General features: G+C 37.2%; 1 protein-coding gene across 3 annotated transcripts in view; it reads left to right on the top strand.

Moving 5' to 3' along the window:
• Nucleotides 1–26588, top strand: part of LOC123875039 (transcription factor kayak) — a 56324-nt gene that overhangs the window by 19220 nt on the left and 10516 nt on the right. Inside the window, exon 1 of one of the 3 annotated variants that reach the window (XM_045920689.1) lies at nt 25889–26299. The exons of the other annotated variants lie outside the window; for them this stretch is intronic. Within the exon in view, the coding sequence (XP_045776645.1) occupies nt 26237–26299 (63 nt within the window). The 5' untranslated portion in view covers nt 25889–26236. Of the gene's footprint in view, nt 1–25888; nt 26300–26588 lie in introns of those variants that run through there. 3 annotated transcript variants of the gene reach the window in all.

Raw genomic sequence — 26588 nt, 5'->3', positions numbered from 1 at the left:
ACAACTTTATTTGCTGAACTTATTGTTTTGTTATAGTTTGCTCAAGGTAGCTTATTATTAACAAATTGCTTATTTAAGTTATATTATACCTACGCTTTTGTAGTAGTTTCCAAGTGTCTGTTCTCGTATATTGCTGCAGACTACTGACTTATTTAAGTTGGCACATTACTCGAGTTTTTTACTATGTTCTTGTGTTTTATTATGACGATCTCGTCACGCTGCACTGAACACTTAATTGTGTTCTATAAAATTTCATTCTATCCTCAGTGTATCTCTGTCTGTTTCCCATTTGCGGTCGATCGGTCTGTATGGATGCAGTGTATCTTTTTATAAATAAAATTGTAGGACATTTAAGGATCAGCTAATGCTGGTAGAAGGTCTTCTTAGAATGGAAATTAGTTTTCAGGTTTTAGTTCTCTGTTTCCCATGTCATTTACGAGTTTGTGTTGTCCTATCAAATTGCGGTTGATTTACCTGGTCCATATTTTGTACTCTTAACCGCAAACTTCTAGGGTTGTTTGTTTTGCTCTGCTTCATTTTGCGGTCACTTATCCTATCGTTTTGAGGTTATACTGCTTCACGTAAACATTAGATTGCAACACTTCAGAGGTGGTCAATGTTAGCGGCTGCTCGCGCTCAACATGTCTGCACTAATTTAATTATTCCATTTATGTAGTGAACGGATAGCGTTGCATACTGAATTTCTGTTCGGCCGATGTAGTTCGGCCCAATTAGGAGGACACTAAAAAGGTTCTGCGTTTGTTTGCGCCTCATTGTTCTCATCGGTATCTGGGCTGGCGGCGCGGTTTCGCAATCGTCGCTGTTTCCTCGTCTTTTTAAGGAGTCGAAAGTAGTCGATTCTGCAGCGAGGCGCCTCGCTGCGATGCAGTTGTGCAATGTGCGTGGGTGCGGTGCATATTGCGGCGTGCGGGGGCCCGTCTGGCGGTGGTGCTAGGGGCGGCCGCGGTGGTGTGTTGCACCGCCGGCGCCGAGTGGGGCGTAGGCGTCGCCGGGGGGCGTCGCGCCAGGCTTATCAGACGGCGGCGGGGCCGGCGCGCGAGCCTCACTGCACGCTCCACCGCTGACCGCGCTCCTCGTGTCAAACACGCTCGCTGCCACCGGTTTTAGATAACAAAAACCTTTGTCCAGTCGAAGCATAATATTTACACTCCGCGTCCTCTACGCCGCGTACTTTCTGGGGGGTTTCCCGACGCCGACCGACATCTGTCAGTGGATTGTTATCGTCGTGCGCACGCGTCCCGCGCCTGTTGTGACGAGTTGCGACAAGTTTTTGGAGGTATCCCGAGGAAAACACGAGTAGTAAATAGTAAAGTTGTTTGTGAAGTGTGTTACTTGGATTGCAAATTGCTGCTGCTGGAATTTGGTAAGTGGGTTTCTGTTGACACACATAGTTGTTTGTAGTTACTAATTACAAGTCAAGTGGTGTCATTAAAGTTCATTAAACTTGGTGAACAGATTTTATGTTTAAAAGTTGTAAATTCGTAAACCGCATTTTTCTCATTACAACAGATTGCATCATGACCTTACATCTAACACTTATGGGAAAGCGTTGCGATTTGATTTTAGCCGGGAAGTTTTTATAAAGCATGTTGCAAAATTTTTTAGTCCGAAATGCTTGTTGTTTATGCACTTTGTGTGATCTGTGGTGTGAGAGGGCTGCGGGCGGTCGGCGCGCGCGCATGTGACGCCGCGACGCCGCGCGCCCCGTGTCATCGCTCGCGGTCAGTTGAACGAACCCTCCGCCGGCGTCAACCTTGCCATAATCGCGATTATTTGCATCACCATTGTGCCAACTGAGGCCTGTGAGAGCCTTAATTGTCTTTCTAAGTAGAAAGATGAGCCACTTGTTCCTATCTAACATCAATAGCCATATTGATGACATTGCATGCTACATTTGACTGAAAAAAGTATCTACCTGTGCTACATTTTTCACAATCAGTTGGTGCCAAGTAAAGCAGTGAGACTTTGGTTATCTCTCAGAATATATAGATTAATCACTTAGCCCCTTAGGTCTTTTTTTTACATTTATGAAAAAAAAAATAGCTAAATAGTACGTACCTAATAAGTACCCATTCATATATTGTGAGCTGCCACTTTGACACTCTCCTTTTTTCTTTTGGTTTTGATGTTCTTTTATTTTTTTTTCTTCATGCTTCTTTCATTTATTTTCCTGAACATAGTAGTTGAGGTTTTGTGGTTTACAATGTTATCCCGTCTAGCGTCTTGTACTTAACCTTTTGAGGGAATTACCCATAGGTTCTTCCATTTTAAAATTCTTTCAAAAATATAAAGTTTTTCTACGAAACTTCGTATCCCACAAATTTATCCTTGTATCAAAACCCTTAAGTGTACATATCTTTGATTTCAGGAAAATTACACACATCACTTGTGAAAACTTCACATACTTAATATCATTATGTGGGTACTCGTAGGCATGCCCGTAGATACTTACATGCCCCAGTACATATTATGATATCTTATCTAGGTATTTGTTTCCAGATTTCCTTTTTAGGTAGGGCTGAAATTTAATCTTCAAGTCTACAATAACAGCCAGTAGATAATGCCATGATAATCCAAATGGCAAAAATATTCCAATGAAATCAATTAACTAATTAATGAGTGAGTTAGGTAATTTCCATTTGTGAACTAAGCCTACTTAGGTATTTAGGAATATAATATTATATCAGAAATATTTACCTACTAGCCGATGCCCGCGACTTCGCCCGCGTGGATTTAGGTTTTTCGAAATCCCGTGGGAACTCTTTGATTTTCCGGGATAAAAAGTAGCCTATGTGCTAATCCAGGATATTATCTATCTCCATTCCAATTTTCAGCCAAATCCGTGCAGTAGTTTTTGCGTGAAGGAGTAACAAACATACACACACACACACACACACATACAAACTTTCGCCTTTATAATATTAGTGTGATTTTGATAAAGTTAAATGCTGCCAATGGGGGGTTAGATTTGATTTAATGGATCTATATTGCTAAAAGTAGATATCACGCTCCCTTCTTTCATTTTGCTTGAATAAAACAATTTACCTACTCCCGTAGATCTTCAACTTCTATGGTTCCGTCATCTGAGCACGGGTCACCTCTCAGAATAAAAAGGCTTTAGGCCACAGTCCACCACGCTGGACAATTACGGATTGGCAGACTATCATACCTTTGATAACCCTATGGAGAACTCTCAGGCATGCAGGTTTCCTCACGAAGTTTTCCTTTATCGTAAATGCTAATAAGTGATATTTAATTTCTTTACCTGGCTCTGAAAAAACAAAGCCTTAGTTCCAATCAATTTTTTTAGAAGACTTGTTTTGCTCGTAAAGTATCAACATGTATCTACATAATATGAAATTTTCCAATAGCTGTCTAATCTCCCCTTCAGACGCCCTCCATCGATATAAACCTTCCATAGTTCCAAAAATTAAATAAATTAGCCTATGTAAGTATCGATATAAGTAGTTTTTTTAAGTATGGATAGTATTAGTAAGTCTGGATTTTTAATACCTGTCCTGTATTTATTGGAAAAAATGCATAGTTAAGTTCTGAGAGTTCTTGAAATACTTGTGACGTTGTATTCACGTTAGTGTACCTATATCGATTTATAAAATAATGTTTTTAGATAAGATTATTATATAGATAAGATTACATGATATATTATATAATTAGGTTTGGCTCGTATTAACAACAGTGGACTTCGAGTGTGCTCTTGCTATGTACTACAAAATGATAACGACAAGGACTTTGAGATTCCGGGTTGTAACCGTTGTATTTCAATAGAACAAGCTGCATATTATACCCCTTCCTGATAGAGTAAGAGATGGTGAAGATGACAAGGAATAACAAGCTTAATAATTCGCTGTAACCGGCCAAAATATCTGTATGGTACCTACAACGTTCAGAATGCGACATTCACCACCCGTCTTCCATTACTAAACGTACAGGAAAAGCAAGCAATACAATCACAACACCACACAAATCCTCTAAAACGTAGGTACTCAACGTACGTTTCTCTCCGACACCTGAGCCACCCTGCCCGGCTAGCATGGGCAGTAGATAAAAATTATATCCCCGATTATATCCACTGATTTCTATGACATCAGTGGATATAATCGGGGGATATAATTTTTATCTACTGCCCATGCTAGCCGGGCTGAGCATAGGTACTCAGGAGATGTAGACTGTACAATTCACAATACATATACCTAGGTACATATACAATAATTGTCATATTATCATTTGGGGATTTTGCTAATAGACAAAGGATTCCAAAAAATCCAGCGAAATGAGGAAAAATCCTATGGATGTCTTGCATACTTTAGACAACGTAAACAACAGGTGTTATACTATACTAGAAAAAGATACCAGAAACATCTTTTGTCTTAAAAATTGTGGATAAGTCTATGAATATAAGTTTTTAAGTTAATTTAAGTCTTAAGTTTTGTTGTTCTATTTACTTAGTTTATTTGGAATCATGCATTTCCTTTCTATTTCATTTATAGGAAATGTGTACATATACAGTCTCTTGGACTATAATGTTTATCTGTTCCTAGTCGTAGATCTAAATCAATACGTCTCAAAAACATGTTCGATATTTCGCTCCAACAGCATTGTAGTGTTCTGCACCTTCATCGTAAATAGACGCCGATATCTATCATTATCAGGTTTCTTGTTAACCTACTCTAAGGGCTCCTTTACATAAGAACTGCATAAGCACCTCATAACTTTTTTATTTTATTTTTATTCACATATAAGTTAGCCCTTGACTGCAATCTCACCTGGTGGTTAGTGATGATACAGTCTAAGATGGAGCGGGCTAGCTGGAAAAAGTAAAACTGTTTTCATTAAACTCTTTTGGTTTCTACACGGCATCGTATCGGAACGCTAAATCGCTTGGCGGCACGGCTTTGCCGATAGGGTGGTAACTAGCCACGGCCGAAGCCTCCCACTAGACCCGACCAGAAATTTAGAAATTATAAAATTCCAAACCTCGGGAATCGAATCCGGGACGTCCCACTAATAAGACCACAGCGCACACCACTGCGCCATTGTTTGAGCTGTGCATTGATAGATCAGTCAGTCAGTCAGACTGCAAATTTTAAAATACGAGCTGATGACTGCCACTTGGTCCACGTGGATTTAGGTTTTTGAAAATCTCGTGGAGACACTTAAGAATATAAGAATGCAATGTTTCTAGAATATGTCTGCAAAATTTCATGGACTTTGGTTGCTTAGTATTCAAATGAAATTGGAACTACGATTGTATGAAATGGTATGAAACGAGTGACGGAGAGAGCCCTGTTAAGGCTTTTGTCTCTTTTTTTTTTAAATTCAGATACAAGTTAGCCCTTGACTGCAATCTCATCTGGTGGCAAGTGATGATGCAGTCTCATAATGCTTTCTATCAAAGTGTCTTTATGAAGCTTTTACATAAAGTTTTACAACGTATAAAATTTTGTATGCGGGCGTATTGTGCATGCATTAAACATGTTCCAAGTTATTGTTAATGTCTTGCCTTGACGACGCCATAAAGAGGGATCTTTTTAATTTTTATAGGCTGCCATAATAATATAAGAAGGGCGATGGAGTTATATTTGGTTTGGTTATGATTAATTTGGAGCAACAGACATCTTGGAGTTTAAAACGATATAGGTACCTACCTCTTTGTTTAATGTAGGTATACATTATTATTGAGCTATAGGTACATATGTATATCGCTTATAATTTTATTTATATATATTAATAACAATAAACAATTATGTACTTACATATTAAAACTATAACTTAAAATCAAGCTTTACAGTATAAACATATTCATTACATTATTTCGGTGGTGGGTTAACAATATTATTTATTTGAACCCAAACTCTACGTTTTTCCTTATTTTGTTAGCCCGACCAAAGATGTCATTGAACGTATTTTATACTTCATAGATATTATACCAATTCTGTAGGTTGGTCGTAGGTACTAGGTAGGTATACAAAACTAATTAAAGTATATTGATTGGAATACAAGTGTAAATTAAAAATTTATAACACCCCCGACGATCCAAAGTATTTCTTTTCTACAAGAAAACTAGAAAAGAGCTGATAACTCTTAAACGGCTGAACCAATTTTTTTAGATTATAGCTAAGAACACTCTCGATCAAGCCACCTTTCAAACAAAAAAAACTAAATTAAAATCGGTTCATTCGTTTAGGCGCTACGATGCCACAGACAGATACACAGATACACAGATACACAGATACACAGATACACAGATACACAGATACACAGACACACAGATACACAGATACACACGTCAAACTTATAACACCCCTCTTTTTGGGTCGGGGGTTAAAAACTCAAGTTGTCTTCTTCTGTTAACATTGTGAAAAGGATGACACATATGTACTTACATATTCTTATACATTCATATATGTATATTGTATATTATATGAATTATGTACGTTACCTATTCGCGCATCGCTTTGTACAGTTGTTGACACTTTCGTGAAAGTTTCTGACAATAATAATCTGACAATAATAATAATCATCAACGTATATTATCTCCAATGATTTTGCTCGTTTTTAGCACACTTGTAAGTTTGTAACACATAATAATCTATGTCTTGCAATTTCTAACATAGTAATAATATTATTGATTTGTAGAACGATAAATACTGAAGTTTAGATAAGTAAATAATATTGTGATAGTATAATATTATTGTAAGAGAATATTATTATGTTCTGCCCAAGATCCTTGGTCTCTTGGGCTTCGTGCCAATCTTTATGTTTGTTATACCGACTCGTACGAGTATCTTTCATCGCACAAATGATCATTATACGATGTCTTTACTTAGGATCTTTTCGCACTGGGAATCCGAGAATTCTCGATCTGAAGTAGGTAAGTCTGCGGCCCAAGTGGGAGTGGGTGCGTCCTGCGGAGCGGTCAGCGTGTAAAATAAACTCAATATTTACAAGAAATTGGAAATAAGACGCGCGGATGCGTCCTAATCGAGAGCTCATCGCAGAGTATAGAGACTTGATAGTTCAACGGTTGAGGAGCGGACTGAATTCCAAAAGGTCGGCGGCTCAAACCCCACCCGTTGTCGTACCTACTCCTAGCACAAGCTTTACGCTTAATTGGGGGGAAAGGTGAGTATTAGTCACGATTAGCATGGCTAATATTTAAAAAAAGTATATATAGCATCGCGTCTGCTGTCCGCCCCGCAGCCGGGCGGCAGACTTAATGCCGTAGTACTATTTATATGAGCGGTTATAAGAAAATCTGAAAATACTGCTACTTCGGATCGAGAATTCTCGTATGCAGTGCGTAAAGAGCCTAAAGGTATAAGATTTTTATTGAAACTGTCCCAATATTTCATTCTAACTAACTTGAGCTGAAAGGTATATTTTACATGCTTTCCTACAAGATGTGTTTCATGAGATAAAAATAATAAAAAGGTTGCGATATACTTTACGGTCATCTAATGGTTATAAAATAATAAAAGCTGAAGGGACTTTTTCAGCCTGGGGAGTTTTTGACTGAAAAAGTCCCGATAAAATATAGTCAGCTATCGTACCTATTGGAGTTTTCGATAAGTTTCCAATTTCAATTTTGATTATAGACATACTAGATGATACCTGCGACTTTAGGTTCTTTAGGAATCCTATTCTTTTTAAATAGTCTGTTTCTGGGATGGAAGCTAGAGATACCAAAGTCAAAATCGGATGAGCCGTGAAAAGCTAGCTGATAGACAGACAGACTGACTGACTGATACACTTTTGTATTATAATATTATAAAAGTATGGATTATATTTTTTATTTCGTACCTAGAAATTGGTTCAAAGTTTAAAAGGTATAAGTAAAATAAATTCTTGGGAACTTTGTCAATAACGGGCAATTTAGTAATTTCATTAAAATTAGAGTTTGAGTTGATTTTAAATACTTAACTATTATCATCGTTTATGATGGCTGGGGAAATTTCTAGGTTTTCCTTAATTGCTTAATGGTACAACAAAATATCATTTTCCTCCGATATCCATTGTTTTAAATAAGTTTAAAAATATATTATTATATAAAATATTATAACTAAATAATCTAAAGGCTTTCGTCAAGTCCGAGACTTCTGACCGCATTAGACCCTATGTCTATGTTCTATGAAACTATTCATTCTATTGCGTACTTGAGGGTTTCCAGTTGCGCTAACGTTTAGCTTGCGTCCAATGGTCCTGAACTTGGACTAGACTAATAGTCCGCTTTCCACACGAAAAAAAGGGCTACTAGTGAATATCTATTATACACAGATTTCCACACTCCGCAATGTTGTATAGACCTATAACTTGTGCTGTACTCTTATGTACATCCCCAGGAAGCCAAATCTCTTTGCCAAATGTTAATAAGAACATTTCAACGATTGAACCGTACAAAGTTGACAGAGAGACACACTTTCGTATATTTTACTAATATGCGTATGGAGTGTAGATAAGCAAGAATTTCCTATTATACTAATAGGTATAGTGATTGTGAAATATTTAGCGATAAGTGCAAGTGTTTGTGGACGATTTCGTGGAAGGGCGATAAGGCGGGTGTTGGCAGACGTTTTGGACGGCCGGCTATCTGCCGAGATAACGCCTGTGTCCTGCCCTGCTTAGCCTTATCCGTGTTTTGCCTAGCTTGTTATCTATCACTTATATATACCCAAAACTGGAAAAGAAATTATTGAGTCTGTTGACAATAAGTAGTGATGATCCATGAATTTAGAGCTTTCGTCGATTGTTTACAATTCGGCGGTCTAATTTTTTTTTAAATGAAATATTAGTGAGATTATTAATTAACTCTTATGCAATGCCTTATCCAATAATAGTTATGCCTTATCTAATTATTATTTAGGATTAGGTAGGTACTAACCAAAATTAATTCAACTCATTACTAACCTAACTTTGTTTATACTAGATATGACTTGCTCAAGATGAATAAACTAGTTATCTTTCTTTCTTTCAACCAAGTTACTTATTATAAAAATCATGTCCACGTAAGATGGTGACAAGAATACTGGCTGTATTTCCGCCCTGGGCAGCCAGACTGATCCTTTGCACAAAAGAATGCCTTTCAATTACCAGATGAGGCTATTAATCCCGATGAAAAAAAAATTAGTACTAAGACTCCATGGCCCCTAAGAGAAAATTGGAATGCTAGGCACAAAAGGAATGCGCGGGCGCAGGCCGCAGAGGCGCGGATGAAAGCTCGCCTTATCAGGCCAGCTGAAAGGCCGCGGCGACCCTGGCACGGCCGGCACCATCCGAGATAATGCCACAGACCACGCCCGGTCCGTTTACGTCACCAAACGAAATTAGGTTGCAATCAAGGATGGAGCCGGTTTTTCCTTCAGTGTAAAAAGCTGTTAACATAACGTCGAATCGGATCCACTTACCTACGTTACGTATTTTATGGCTTGTAAGACTGTAGGTGTCTAGTTTGTAACATAAGTTTCCACCTTAGTGGAGCGGTCAGTAGACCAATCAGATTGTTAAAAGATTACGTGATAATTATTTCATTTCATCATTAAGAATCTGATTGGTCAACTGAACACATCTCCTCTCTGCTTAAGTAGAAACCGGGCCTAAAGCTCTGGTCACAGTATGTTTAACAAAATTGACAGAATCCTACTTCGGTGACGGATTTGTTTACTCAAAAGCATAGGGTTGTTTCGATTTTGACAGCTAAAGTGGATGATTCATAGGAATATAAAAATTTGGCTCGAGGTCCCATAGATTTTTTTAGAAACGGGTTGATAAAAACGGAAAGACGGTATGATGATTCTTCTGCCTACCTACCTGACTAGATTATGGCAATCTAGACCTCACCATATCGCTAAAGAACAACCTTATAAATTAGGTTTTATCAAGCACCTCCCCAAAAAATTACTACAGACTTCGTTTTGATAGTCCGGTCTGAACTCTGAAAGGTCGCCGGTTCAAACTATTGTGCACTATTTGTTGTACCTTGTACCTAGTCCTAGCACAAGCTATACCCTTACTTAGAAGGGAAAGGGGAATGTTAATCATGATTGATATGGTTAATATTCTTAAAAAAAGACTCAGGCGACAATATAATGAACTACTGAGGAACTGTTTGCAATCACAATAATTGAATTAAATATTGATTGCAATTTGTTGCGCAATTAACCGTGGTAGGTATATTTTATACGATGTCATTGACCCCTGTTGTTTTCTTGTTAAGAACATTGCCAGCTATAAAGTGTTTGTCAGCCCGCAAAGGAAGGCTGTGGCGTTCTTCAAAAGAAATTAGCATAAGTGCCGCCAAACAGCGCCTTGCCTCGAGACAATAGCTTTGTCTGTCTGTACCTCTGTTAGTTGCCTCGTAACTGTCGCATTTCGTATATTACTGCGTAGTTGAGGTGTAGTGTCGCATAGACGGCTCGTCAAAGGCTTATATGGTAGAGATACCATTATTTTGGATACGAAATTCAGGACTTTTTAAAATTACAGTTATGACCATAATTCTCGTTTTCTTGGTCGAGTTGTATGCTATAAAATCTGGGAACCCATCGCATTATTAGGTATTTCAAAAACTCCTACCATTATGTGATGTGTGGGAAAAGAGATAGATGACCACGATGACAATGAAAGAGCTCTGTAACTTATGATTGTATTCTCAAAATTCTTTCACTAATAGCTACGTTATTTCTGTTTGCTTTTGAGCTATAAATTTTATTACGCGGACATACCGGCAAATTCTAGCTTTAAATAGATGTCAAACATTAACAAATAGTTTTTAGGAAAATGTTAGACAAATATAATCTGTGTAATGTATATAAAAGGAAAAGTTGGCTCAACGCACAGCTTAAACTATTGGACTGATCGGACTGTAAGGTATTCAGATGTTATTATGACGTAGACATCCACTAAGGAAGGATTTTTGAAAATTCAAATCCTAAAGGGGTAAAACAGGGGTTTGAAATTTGTGTAATCCACGCGGCCGAAGTCGTGGGCATAAGCTACTTAGTAGATAAAAACAAGACCATCCCATTTAATCAAAACTTATGGTAGACCAACTGATATGACATTATTGTGATTCTGAAAACGCACGTTATGTCGTTAAACTTCGCGAGTGACGTAAACTTTATTCCTTTATTCACGGCACTTACTTTGCAAACATGAAAACTGCCGCTTATATGCTATGCATATGACCTTATTTGGAAATGTACCTACCTACCTACCTACCTAAAGAATATGTGAAGCGCGTGTATGTATACATTGCCTGTTCATTTTAAGTAGCTACATAAAATCGGTTAAGTGTCGGTATCGGTTGGTGATGACACTCTAAGGGTTCCGTAGAAAAAATAAAACTTTAATTTTTATGGCGGCCATTTTGAAATTTTTATTACTATTTGTCATAGCGGCAAGTGAAATACACATTCTGTGAAAATTTTCATACGGTTAACGAGATACAGCCCGCCGACAGATAGACGGACGGACGGACAGCGGTGGCTTAGTAATAAATAGGGTCTCGTTGCCAACCTTCGGGTACGGAACCCTAGAAAGGAATGAAATAAAACTCATCATTGAGAAGAGTTGCCAGCCGTTTATTTGGTTCCGCAAAGATATTTGATAAAATTAAAATAAATAAATATGCAAAATATAGATATGTGTGGTCCTAAAATGGCCTTCTTATATTATGATGATAGATATTTTGTGACTCAATAAGTCGAACTAAACGCACATGGGAGGTTGTAGGTAGATTCCGTTTCAAAGTACATAATAATTTATTATTATAATCACGTCTTATCTTTTCTTCCATTAAATAATTCTCTTTAATTAAAGTTAATTAAATAAAAATTAATTAGAAGAGCTTTCGCAAACGCAGCCAAAATAATTATGTCATGCTCGCTAGTTATTTTTTTATTGCATTTTTTTTCTATTTTCCGTAGTCGGGTTACAGATTTTTTAACTTTTTCTTTTTCGATTGAAAAACTCACAATTTTTAAACTAGTTTTGTTCCGTCGTCGGCACTTCATTTTCTGGGTTACAAAAATGTCAGCATTTAAATTTTATTAGGTTATGTTACTCTCCAAGTATTTCTATACTTACCCCTGGGAAAATCACGCCGATCTGTTGCTCCGCTGCGACGTGACTGAAAGACAAACCAACTAACCAATTACACATAATTACCAGTACCCATAATATGTTTCGCAATTATAATATGGGTAGTGATAATTATGAAAAGACGTTTGTCTAAAAATATGTATTACATAACGGTGCCAGAGTATAATCCCAGCAGGATTCGCTCCCACTCGGCGCGTACGGCTAATGTGGGCGACGCAATTAAAAAATTAAATAAAACAAGCAAACACGTGCGTGGGCGCAAGTCGTTGTACCGAAACGTGGGGCTACGACCTCGGCACTTTCAGCAGCGGCTGCGGTTTACACAGCTCGCTTAAAGATCTGGCTAGGGGCAGGGACGTGGCGCAGACTGCGGAAACCGTGGACTATAAAAGAAGATATTCTTTAGATAGACTTTTAATGCGTCTGCGTCACGTCTCATATATACTGTATCATTATCAAGCCCACTATTGTGCACGAGTCCTTTTAGAATGAGAAGGGCCGCTTAGGCCATGTCAGTCAAGCAATTAAATATTACTTGCTTTAACATTGACGGAAAACATCGTGAGGAAATCTGCATGCCTGAGAGTTCTCCATAACGCGGTTGTCAAAGATCTGTGAAATCTCAATCCGCACTGGGTAACTAAAGTCATATTATTTCGTCTATAGAGAATATATACCTATACCCGAACTTTCGTTGAACTGTGCTACTACTTTGACCCTAGAAGCACTAGAAGTGAAGTGACACAAAAACATTTCCACCGTGTACCGATGTATGAGTTGTGGCCTCTTTCTTACGTTTCAATACATTCATTTTCGTCGCTTGTCGCTCAGTAAAGATTGTCGCTTTTTCAACAAGGTTGTGGCCCTACGGTAAGCCCAAGTGCGATCTACCATTGAGCGGTTCAATACCACTGATATCTTGATTTACGAACACAATGTTCCTGCACATATAAAATTAACACCGATATGTATGTACGTAGGTGTCATTAGTAAATTGATCTTTTGATAAATCTTGATAATATGGTACTCGCTATATATAGAAAACACCATTAAATAAATAAGTAAACTGAGTTTTATACCAAAGTTTAGACCCTCATTAATTAAGAAATGGTTCATATGAGAAGAGAAGAATTTAGGAGAAATTGAAAACAATTCGTGAAAGTTTTATACATATCTACATAAATTACAAAACAACAGTCCAATGCAAAAAATAGATGGACAAGTAAAAGATTCGTCATTTCCTTTAGAAGTAGGTGCTATTTTTTGGTTTGTCTTAGCTAATCTAGAATTCAGCTTTTTGCTTTTTAAATAGGAATTACTCTGTACAAATAAACACAAGTTCAAATTAAATATGAATAGGTAGGTATATATATATACATATTTTTGTTTCATCGAGGCCAACTTATGGCTCCTTTGAGAAGTCAAGACTCTACCATCGCTTACTACTGGTACCACTATAATATTATTACATATCTTTAAGCTCAATACAGCAAGACAATAATATTTTCAAGGACATTTTGCAAACAAAGTGAACAAAAGCGCACGTGTTACTGTTAACGTCCATTTTAAGCTGTGTAGTGATTTTAAAATTGCGACACATTTGTCCACTCAATTAATTCAAGATAATGCACATATTACGCCTAGCATTATTACCTAACCAAGTATAGAAGTACGAACCTTATCAGCGCTGTAATACAATTTGCATGCAATTCAACGCGTTAGGATTAAATTCTTTGTTCAGCCGCGCGCGCAGCTGTTGCTTTGACTTCTTATCGAACAATAAATACCAATTTAAAATAGGTAGGTAGTCGTACTTCCCAGAAAGAGATAACCTGCTATGCCCTTTATAATGTGCATAAATCTTTATATGATTGACGTTTATTTTATTTAGGTACAATATGTTATTTAATTAATTAGCGACAGTTCCGTCCCCGAAAGGTGCCAACGGGACCCTGTTACTAAGTCTCCGCTGTCCGTCTGTCTGTCCGTCTGTCAGCGGGCTGTATCTTGACAACCGTAATACGTAGATAATTGAATTTTTCACAGAATGTGTATTTTTATTGCCCCTATAGCAACAAATTATAAAAATTTGGTAATGGCCGTCATGAAAGCTAAAAAAAAGTGTTATTTTTTACGATGGTAACCTGCCTGCTGAACTCATCATTTGATGAATCCCGATAGTGTAATTACTATTAGTTACCAAAGTACCATTAGTAAACCGTCTCTATTTACCTATTTATCTAAATTGTTTTTACACTATTGCAACTATTTAATTCTCAATTATAATACCCATAGTATAATCGTGCTAAATATAAATAGATTGACTAATAATGCCGCCATTTATCGAGTAAACCACAGAACAAACATGTCTTATAACACTATAGTAGTCTATAGTTGATAGCCATTTTAAGTCAATTCATAATTTGTAACGATTTAGCACTTCAAAAGGCATAAAAACATGTTTTGTTATTTGGTTACACCAGCGAAGAGCGTAGGTTTAGTTTTTTTTGGCATCTTGTGGTTAGGCCGCGGCGCCCGTGCGGAATGCTCGCGATTTCCGGACCATTTCCGGCCGAGAATGACGCCGCCGGCCCGCTCTCGATTTTAATAAGAATAATATCTCGATATTATCGTCACGGTTATCAATAGATATACATCAAAGGTTTAAGGGTGGGTTTACATCAATGAAGGGTTTCATGAAAACTGCCATACCCCTTCCAGATAAGCCTGCTTGCATTTTAGACTGCAACATCACTTACCACCAGGTGAGATTGCAGTTGCTAACTTGTATCTGAATAAAAAAAAATACATCTGACGATTGTTGAGTTTATGTTAGTGATAATAATTTATACATATTTCATACTGATATATAATAAAATATGTGTAAGAAAAATTAACTTTTACTAACTTTTAACATTAAGCAATAATAGATTTTTCGATAAAATAAGGTTTTTTTTTCATAAAACCTTCAAAGTGGTTGCTGCGAAAATAAGCATAACTTAGGGAAATATTCGTATGAGAGTAGTCTGCATCCGGCATATCTGGTTTTACCTGTTGTCTGTATATCTTCCTCATTCCCTAACCTTCAATTTACCTAACGTAGCACCACTGTAGTTAATTCTTGATGCAAATTGACCAGCATACAGTAATATAACAGCTTGTTTATGTTTATGTTCAGAACTAAGTTAGGCATAATATGAAATAAAATAAAAAAGTCGAAAGATCCTCGGAAATAAGCTCGCTTCTTCGTGATTTTTATCTTGACAAAAATGACGTTTTTTTTATGAAAGCTATTTGGGTTTTCTTGAATCTAACTCAAGGACCAAAGAAACCGCAAACCCCAAGAAAATTATAAGACAAGTAGGTACTAGATGACGCGCGCATCTTCCTCCGCGTCGATATAGATCTTTCAAAAACACAATTAGATACCTACCTCTTAGGCCCAGTTTCTGAGACTCCTTTTTACATGAACTAATTAATAATCACATTTTAGTCTAGCATATAAGGAGTTTTAAAATTCTAAACACATTTTTGTGGAAATGAATTAAATTCAATTGAAAAAAAAAAATTAGACCTATTTTTTCATAAGTGAAATTTTCTCGTCGCACGCTGATTCATAGTTCGCATGAATCATTCAGCGTAATCGAGTTTTTGAATCGAGCCGCCACAAATGAAATACGCAAAGTCGTAGTGTACCCGTGGACGATAGAGCGGGCATGACTCACACGGGTTTTCCGAGAACGCGCGGAGTTGAGCAGTTTTCATGAAAACCAACGAAACGAAGGTCGATTCGACAGGTCGCGCTCACCGATACTTTTAGCAGATTACTTTTTTCACTGAATCGTTTATTTTTTTATTTGGTTTTGCGAACTGAAATATACAGCTACTTGTTTTTCTTTTACAATGCTCATTTCCTAGATATATTGTAGTACTCCTAAAAATAACAGCACGTTACTGAAAACGAAGACAATAATTGAATTTTCATGAAAACCAAATGATGAAGTTCGACCTTCGAGTCTATTAGGTTTCGCGAAACGAAATCACTAGTAATATTTCGTAACATGGGTATTTCCTGAATTTGATCTTTCCCACGTACCTACAAAATTTATTAAAAGAATATAATTTTCATGTATTCCGATAGTATAAGTGGCAAATTGCGTTAATAAATTTAAATAGTTGCAATTAATTTTATTAACGGTTCATTAGCAATGAACTTTATGTTAAAGTTTGAACTATGGATTATTTTTGGTAGTTATCTTTTTAGCGGGCATATTTGGTCTTTGGACGCAATTTATAAGGGAGAAATCTTGGCAATGCGTTTGCTTGCATTGCAACAAAGAGAAGTGAAAGACTGTTGGCTCTGGTCCAGACTTTGATTTGTTTGCTTTGATTATCCTTAGATGGCACTCTGACTTTTCACTTTTCCGGGTTTTTGTCTGTTAAATACTATTTAACGAAAACTAGGTGGATGTATAATATGTATGTAATATGTAGGTATGTATAATAATTGTATTGCACCACAAAACACGAATGACAGGTTACAAAAAAAAACTTAAAATGATGTAGTGCAAGGTTTGTCAGTTAGTGCAAGGCTATTTACATTATTGCTTAATTCCTAATAATATTATGTACTAATTTTTATGGATAGAGTATAGTACCTATAGTAGACGGGTAGAGATATTTTCTTCCGGCTATGATTTGATATTCCGATTGCTAGTTCTGATAACCCTAAAGATTTGTCACAGAGTAGGTACAAACTAAAGTCATGTAAACAAAGAAATTGCAGTTATTCATGATCCAGTATACAAACTTTCCGTTGTTAGTTATAACAGCTAGAATAATCAATGTTAGCAGTGCATTATCTTGCAGTGAAGATGAAGCATAGAGCTAACTTTTTGATTTTTCTCTAGTTTGACAACCCTAGCTCTAGAGTCTGAGTAGCTGTTTAGTAAAGTAATGGAAATAAAGAAAATGCAGTGCATCCTCGATCCACATACTATGTTCTCTTTTTAAAGCGCAAAGAGGGAGCTATGTTGAGTTGGCTATGCATTTTCTTGCAGCAAAGATGAAACATAGAGCTGATTTTTCTGTTTTTCTCTAGTTTTGACAACCCTAGCTATAGAGTAGCGGTTTACTAAAGTAGCGGAAACAAAGAAAATGCAGTGCATCCACGATTCACATACTATGTTCACTTTCTATGGCGTAAAGTTAGGGATCGATGTTGGCATTGCATTTTCTTGCAGCGAAGGTGAAGGGAAGGGATGTTGGCGCGGTGCCAGGCGTCGATTTGCTTTATTATTCGTTCGGTGGCGGTCAATGTCGCGACAGTTAATGCTGGTTCACACTGTAGAAGACTCTTAATTTTTAAGTCTTAATTTTTTAAATCAAATCAAATCATAAAATAATTCAAACAAGACTTTTGCTGTATGCTTAGACTTTTTTTATTAATCCCTTCCCCTGTTCGTACAAGTAATTTTATTAGAGAGAGAGATTTTATTAGAGAGAGAGAATATTAATGTTAATCAAGACGTTCTGCCACTGTTATAAAAATTTATCGTTATTTTGGTGAATTCATAAAGTAGTGATATAACAACTGACATGCTTTTTCGTCACTGTGACAAAGATGACTTTATAAAAATTAGCCGTATTAGGTAATTCCTATTCAATGATAATTAATGATTTATATCGACTATGTTTTTGTATTAGCAGATCTGCCCGGCTTTGCTGGAGTGGATTTTATTATAATAAATGATATCATACAATATTATAGCCTATGTTACTTCTGGGTAAAGTAGCTTTCTAATGGTGAATGAATTATCTATTAATATCGCGGTAAAGTTGCAGAGTATATCGATTACAAACAAACAAAATCCTATATAATATGAATTCATCGCTGCGATTATTGTAGCGTCGTGTGAAATAGCCCTTAGCGGATGGCGCCGCACTTGCATGTGTTGTTTGCTTAATACCCACCCTGTACATTTTAATGTTAGATTAGTACTCGCACTGTATATGGTATCGACCTCTGTTGCATACAGATTATTGATCTTGTTACGATTTATTTTTGTGCGTTTCGATTGATCAATGGAGAAACCCACGATTAATATTCACCTACGTTAACCCAATTATTGATATACTTACCTATATGTATGGATGTATATTCATACCGAGATTATAAGATATTAAAAACCCACAGGTAAATTGGTGACTAGACTATTAACCACAGTGGTTTACCCGCCAAAAACGACATAATATTAGTCTCCTATATTATGATATACAAACAAAAAAAAATATCTTCGGATTTTCCGCGAAGTTTTCCAAAAATATTCTTATGATTTCTCCATTAATTTTGTCATAAATAACTTTTCTCATCAAAATCTGGAAACAATAGATTTTGCATGTAGATTTGCTCGATTATCTATAGACTTGAAGAAAATGATTTTCAGAAATCCAATCCTATCTTAGTTGGGGTCAGCTAATCATCCACACTAATATCAATTGTACTAATAAATGCGAATGTGACTGTCTGTCTATCTGCTATCTTTTCACAGCTCTCTTGACGAAACGCACAGGGTCTTCCTTGCATCCCGAAAATGGATATAGGCTACTTTTCTATCCCAAAAAATCTTAGTTTCCGCGGGATTTTTAAAAATCGAAATCAAGCTAGTCTATAAAGTCTTTCTATAAGAATATTATTGGACTTTTTATGGGACGCGTTATAGAAATAGGTAGATACAAGCGTATTTTCATTGTGTAGTACGTACATACCTAGAGATAATAGAGTAAAAACACTTGAGTTTTACGTAGAAGCGGAAAACAAACTTCACTATGGCATTTATGTATGGCAAGCTGGCAAGTAACAAAATAGATCTTTGTTTATTTAGAAACAGTTCAAGGAATTTTCTAAGTCGACAACTCGGGCAGCTATTAGCTAGAGCAATTAGCGGTCGTTAATGAGCTTCCAGACAACCAACAAGATTTAAAATGCTATTCCGTAGTACCACAATCCTACAAGATACGACCTTCTCAACTTGACGTGATAATAGTCTTGTGAGTGTTTATGGGTGTTTACGTGAAAATGAAACGGCCTTAAATTCAAAGGCATTGAGGTCAATATCGCGTGAACTGGAATGTATGGGAAACGTTTTAGGCCGCTTATGATGAGGTAATGTAATGGTAGGGTTGCAATCCATCAGGGGTTTTAGGGATTTCACCAGTTCTTAGAGATTCTTATTCTTTAGCCAAAGATACTTACGGATTTGCAATTTGACAAATTAATAAAAAATTGCTAAGGGTTCCGTACCATCGTACAAGAAATAACGCTTTATTTGATTTTTTTTATTTTTATTATTTGTTGTGATAGCGGCAATAGGAATACACATTCTGTGACAATTCAACAAATACCTGTTACGGTTCACGAGATACAGTCTACAGTCGGCTTGGTTTGGCCGTTGGCACCCTTTGAATACGGAACCCTAAAAAGAGCTTCCTAGTAAACAAGAAAGGAAGGCAATGCCTTTTCACTCATACGGAGTGCACAGCACACACAGTACTTACCCTACAGATACTAAAGTCAATTCTAGCGTTTATTTTCTTCTCCTAACCAGTTATTTCACACCAACCCGCACCATATTTGTTTTGGAGTGAAAATTTACATACTTAATGGCATTAACCATTCACATTAACATAACGCTCAGGCTTTGTTTTCCGTTTTCACGGAAGACATGTTTATGGTAGGTTTTGAAGGTAAAATCCTTGAGGCTTGTTTAAAGTAGATTAAAACCACATCGTTGCGATGTTGCAATATAACAATTTTCTAGTCTTTTCTTATACTTGTATCTTTACCTCAGGTAATATACCTACTAGATGATGAAAACGCGACTTCGTTCGTGAGGAGTTTAGTTTTTTTCAATCCCGTAGGAACTCTAAATTTTCCGGGATAAAAAGTAGCCTATGTTCATCCCTGGGACGCAAATTAACGGGATAAAAATGTAGGCTGTTTCCGTTCCTTGGGTGCAAGGTAGCTTTCTGCTTTTCGTCAAAATCTGTTGGGTCAAAACAAATGTGGTTAGCAGGCAGACAAACAAACTGACTCATTTTCGAATTTATAATATTAGGTTAGATAGGTGGGTATACGTGATCCTTTTACATGATCATCGAGTTCTTGCCCGAAAACCGGACCAGGCTAGCTAATGTAAAATTATTAATACATTGGAATCAAAAAGAGGTCGGTAATCGGAGGTCCAGCGTACTTGTATTGGTAGGTAGAGGTCAGCGTTCTTACGGGACTCACCTGTCATCATTCGACCACGTGCCTCAAATAGTACTATGTAACGACACGACAGGTCGAACGCATCACGAAATCGATTAAGTGCACTGTGCACACATAATCAAGTGCGTAGACCCCTTTGTCCGGTTAAAGAACCCTTATGATTTGTTACTGTACCTCATTTGTACTTACATAATTTTTGGTAAATGATACTCTACTATGGTTTTATAGGGTTCCGTACCTCAAAAGGAAAACGGAACCCTTATAGGATCTTAAACTTTGTTGTATGTCTGTCTGTCTGTCTGTCGTATCTGTCAAGAAAACCTATAGGGTACTTTCCCGTTGACCTAGAATCATAAAACAACAAATTGTAACCTATATCTGCTTCAAGATGAAATTACTTAAATATGGAAATAAACTCTCTTCCAGGAATTTCCTTATCATTTAAGATATTAACACCCAAAACATTGATTGCTTAATTTAAATATCCGCGAAGGAAACACCACATTATCAACTGGCCAAAAGATTAAATCAGAAAGGCGTTTGACCGCAACGCGAGAGACGAGTGTCGATGCGATTTTATAATGTTTATTTTCGCAGACATGCCCGCATGATCCCATGGTGAAGGGGGATCAGTGGGCGCTAAAATTAGCACGTTTAAAAATAGCCTGTACTGTAAGACCACGAACCTATACCAAGCTCACATACTGATAAAATGTACGTGCTCATTGATACGGGTTTTCGATAGTTAGGTGATAATTTTGAAGTGTTTTATAGTGTAAACAAAATAGTCCAACCTGAACATGAGGCGTGAGGCTATGTATTGTACAAAACCAGATCTCATCCAGGCTTCTTGTGTATTAACTTCTTCAGACTTTAGATTGAACTACTTGTATTGTGATTACTGTAATGGAGCTCGATTTCAATTTACAGGACAAAGTCAGTGTACGCTCGGCCTCAGAATTCGAGTAGCAATTCCGTGAAACTATTGCATCAAAATCCTGTCGCACTTTTTTCTGTCGCACCTTTTTATATTAACACGCCACACACTTCTAACGCATGTGCAGAAGCGTGCCACGCGAATATGATCATTAAGGTGCTAAACGACTTACGGCCTTTGACTGTACCTATGTAATTTTTTTTATTCAACATGTCCTGTTCACATGTAACACATAAAGTTGTGCTATAATAGCGTCAAGACCGCGGAACCGTCATCTTTTCACAATGTTCTGTGGGATAAAGGACAGAACTAATACAAAATGACGAAATTATGTTAGTGGTTCAATCAATTCAGGATTAGCAAACCATTAGCACTGTTTTCCCAAAATTCAGGGAATGCAACAACCTAAATAATTCTTAGTTCTACAGTTTCTTCGAGGGTAGACTCGTACCTAAAATCTACACCTACTTATTGCTTTCGAGTAACTCCAACCTATTGTTTGACAGACTTGCATAATTTTATTCGTAGTCGTTCGTATACAGAATGATTTTTTTTTCATTTTTAGGCAGGAATTAAAACAAAATGTTATAATTTGGTATGACGTACTTTTTCCTAGTTTGTTGCGACGCACGATTTATTAATATTTACCAGATTTTTATAAAGTTATGCACTTTTTCAATACGTTTGGAAAACTTCAAATAGGTAAATTCCCAGTTACAATACGTAATACATATACTTGAATAAAATACTGATTATAACTACTAGTCAAATAAGCGACTTTTTATCAAATGTAAAAACGCTTGCTTAATAGGGAGCTTATATAAAATATGACGTCATAAACATTCGATGTAATTTACCGTACAGTTTAATCGATATAATTTAAAATGGTAAGCAAACTTAAAACTTAGATTTTACGAATTTTGGAAGACCCTCTATTTAATATTTACTAAGAAATAATTTCAAGCAGATCTTAAAAGAGTGGGACTCTCGTGGAACCCTATCAAGGCAGCAGCCAAAGATAGAGAGACATGGAAAACAACTACTGCAGCCCCAAGTTCCACGAAGGAATAAAAGGACTCCATCATCATCATCATCATCATAAAGAAATAATTTATTTTTGACATAAGCATCATCCCAATTGTTAGAAGTTGAATCATTCTGTATATAGGAATTAGATAAGTCGCACGGATACGGACGTGGGCGAGCACACGTGCGGATAACGGGTTTGCATTATCGCCGATATGCCTATTATATTTATAGTACCATATCTACCCATGTTTGTGTACCAGTATGTACTATACATTGCATTATTAACATTTGCATAGGTTCTAATTAGCACGCATACTTTAAATTCTTGCATAGGTTGTTATGCGATAAACTTGTTTTAATTTTAATGCTATATTTGGATAAAGATTATACCTAATGTACTTCTAAACTTGTTCCCAGTGTTTATTTATTAATTTTTTGGCTCCAAATGTCGCTGCAGGAAAAATACATATTCATCAACTATACTGAACAGAAAATAATCTTAATGCAATAAAATAATAATTTAAAACCACCTTACTAAAATCCTGTGATCATTTAGCGATCCTACTCTTTGAATTAAAAAATAATTACTAACTCGACTACAACATCTCAGAAAATACGGTAAACCCAAGACGTCCCAAGTTCCCAGTAAATTGTCCCAAGTATTTATTGGAACCTCCTATTTTGAAGAGGATTCAAAATTCCCAAACAATTCACAGAACATCCCGATTCCCGAACGTTACTCGGAAGCAGCGAACATGTGCTCCGCCAGTCATACTCACGCTCGTAATATAATAATTTAATTTCACGGTAATACTAGCAGTAGGATCGCCTACCTCACAGCGACGTCACAACTGAATATAGTGGTGATCTCATCACCGTGCGATAACAACATTTGCTTCTTCATGATCTGAACTGGACTGCTTGCTTGCTTTATCTTGAAGTGGCTGAACAAACGCATGCATTGAACATTCTTGGGCGGGGCTTACGCACATTCCTGAAAATGTCAATGTATACAGACAGTAGACCTTACTATTTCCATGCGTATTCTTACGAATATAAAATACTGGCGACCTGCCTCAGTTTCGCACGGGTAGCTTATTACAATTTCGGTAAGGATCTCTAATTTTTTTGAAAATGAAATATAGCCTATTTCATTATTCAACTCTCAGGAATAATGTAGCTTTTTACTGGTGAAAATTTTTTCGAAATCGGTTCAGTAGTACCAGAGATTGTGTCCTACAAACACACTTACAAACTTTACCCATTTATAATATTAGAATAGTATAAGTAGGTGTAGAATGTAGATCTTTGAAAGTTTACGTGCATTATTACTAAAAAAATGAATGTACAGACTGCAGTCTTGCGATTTACGACTTTCGACTCGCTGCCTTAATTAATTTTAATATGCTATCGTAATCTTTTGGCTATTGCAATTTATATAAGCGATAGTGCCTGTTCTGTATTCTGTTCCAGAATGTTCTGAAAGGTATGTGAAGTCTGCCAATCCTCACTTGGCTTGCGCGGTAGACTATGGCCAAGCTCTTCTCGTTCTGCTGGGTTGATGATGATGATGATGATGAACTTTTTGGTTTAGAGACAATTAATAAAATTAACAAAGCACAAGATTTCCTAATTTAGTCTCTTTAAAAAAATGCTCGAGTTAACGATTAATAGTTCAAAAAAAGAAATGTTTTCTCCTCCGATTATAATATGGGTACTTTCAAGTGAAGATTGAATAAGTATCATCTAGGCAAGCGTGCTTCATCTTAGGCTGCATCATCACTTGCCAGCGAATCTGATTGCAGCCTAGCGCTAGTCTATAAATTAAAAAAAAAATGGAATGTGAGATTATGTGAGTTATCCGATAGGTAAGCACCGTGACCAATTAGCGAGTTGGTACGTGCTCGCATTTGAGAGTTGAGACGTATTTCATTTGGGCAATTGGTGTAATTGGCCGAGCGCTTCCGGAGCGATCGCTTCGTCCGCCAGTCGCCAGCTTACGAGATTGGACACAATTACCAATTACCAGTTCAGTTTTGGCTAATCCTTCTTTTATTGCCAGTTGGGCTAAGTGTTAGCGGGAAAAGGATTCTGCTATATTTTATTTATCAGACAAAAAATTTACAAAGTTAATGACTGAGCCTTTCCTTTTGTATTTGTTATATAAAATGTGATCTATTTGTCGCGTCGCTCGCCGTGGTTTTTTATCCATATTTTTCCCGTACCAGTTCTAAGGCTATTGCCAGCCGGCTTAGTGTTAGCGGGGAAAAGATGCTGCTGTATTCTACGTTTCAGAGAAAATTGTATATCATATTATTTAGCTTTAATTGAATTCGCAGTAACTGTAAAAGTGACCACGAAGTAAAGTTTTTTTCACCTAATAACTCTTTTAGGCAGGTTAGGTTACCGCTTGATTTTCACTTAATAAGCCTTAATTGGTAGGTAGCAAGTATCTATAAAATGAAATCTTGAACTGATAATTGACACGTGACCAAATAAGGCTGTATTCGCCGAAATCCCCCGCCTACGTCGTAGCACGTCCTTGACGCAAGGTCCTGCCGAGCCTCCCACCCGCTTCACATCGAGTCGGCGTCATTCACCGCATTTATATTATGAGCTAGCATGGTGCTAGCTGATAAATTATAGTTATTGAAATTTAGTAGAAAATGAATTGTTCGATAAGATTGATGAGAATCAACTTTTCAAACAGTATTTCAAATGTCTGAATTGAATAGTAGAGCAGCGTGGGAGATCCTATCGAGAAAAATTGCTTTTTCTTATAGTGTTTCTGTATTCTGTACATTAGTGTCTAGTAAATGCTATACTAGTTTTAGGCGATAAAAGTAACCTAGATCAAAGCCCTTAAAAAAAAAAAGAAAAAAAAAAAAGTAACCGTACCTTTACTCTACCGTACCGTTCTTACCGTAGTTTGCACTGACGAAACCTTTACCTAAATAAAAACATGTTGAAAACTCTCTTTTCTGGCAATGTTCGATAGAACTGCGATCGCATTGTCTTAATTGTTGAAGAGAATTTGTTTGACATTTCACAGCCTTCTGGCTTCTGACATGTTAAAAGTCCCATTTATAATAGTGTTAGATTATTCCATTCTCCACGCATCTTTATGGCGCAAAGCTAACTGTATCTTAGGTTGGAGATGGACATTTAGTTGCAGTAGCAGTCTTCAAACATGTGTTCAAGTATAATAAGTACCTATACGTGACGCCGTTATTATACAGATTTTTTTGGTTACCAAATTAAAACTGGTCTAATAGATTGTCATTTACAACAAACGTGTGGGTTATCAAGTCTCGCGAACTTGAAAGGAACTCATAAAGCAGCGGCGCGGGCGCTTAATTTTCAGGTTAGACCGCCCATTACCACGGATAACTAGAAGCCGCCGCGTGCGATGCGAAATGATGCGAAATATTTCCGGAGTTAGAGGAGTGTTCTATTAATACGTGATTTCGACGTCGCTCGTGGGCGAGCGCGCGGGCGAGGGCGGGCGCGCCCAGCAGTAGCGCGCGATCCGCCGCGGCCGGCCGCCGTACGACGCGCGCGCAACGAACGAACGACCCGCACTCCCGCGCACATCGATCGCCCGAAGCGAATCCTCGCGATCGATACCGAAAACCAACACCCTAAACACATAAACGTAAAATTAAGAAAAACCCCCGACGTTATCGAGTGCACCGATACCTGTAAATTTTCTTAATTCTGTAATTGTTTTGCGAGGGCGGATTTTATAACGAACAAATCGACTAACAAACTCGAACCCGCACGAAGGTGTCGCGTCGCAAAAAGCGCAACACAATAGAGTAAGCGTCTAATTATAAACGTGGTAGTGGTGGACAGTCGACATGCAGAACATTGATCCGCTGGAGTTCGCCAACATGCTGGCGACCGAGCTGTGGTGTCAACAGGTACAATACACATCCAGCCACACGATTTTATAGGTACTCAAAGGCGAAAGTGTGTCTGTCACGACTAAACCGCTGAACTGTGCTCGAATTCAATAGAAAGGCTGGCTCGAGGGAGAGATATTTGGGTTACGATATATTATCCCTAAACGTTGATCTTGACGCTTAGCCATGACGTTTAAAATATATACAACTAGCCGATGCCCGCGACTTCGCCCGCGTGGATTTAGGTTTTTCTAAATCCTGTGGGAACTCTTGATTTTCCGGGATAAAAAGTAGCCTATGTGCTAAT

This window comes from Maniola jurtina, chromosome 19, assembly GCF_905333055.1.
Source record: "Maniola jurtina chromosome 19, ilManJurt1.1, whole genome shotgun sequence".
NCBI lineage: Eukaryota > Metazoa > Arthropoda > Insecta > Lepidoptera > Nymphalidae > Maniola > Maniola jurtina.
The sequence above is the reverse complement of the archived record's forward strand: the minus strand, read 5'-3'. Positions and strand labels throughout refer to the sequence as shown.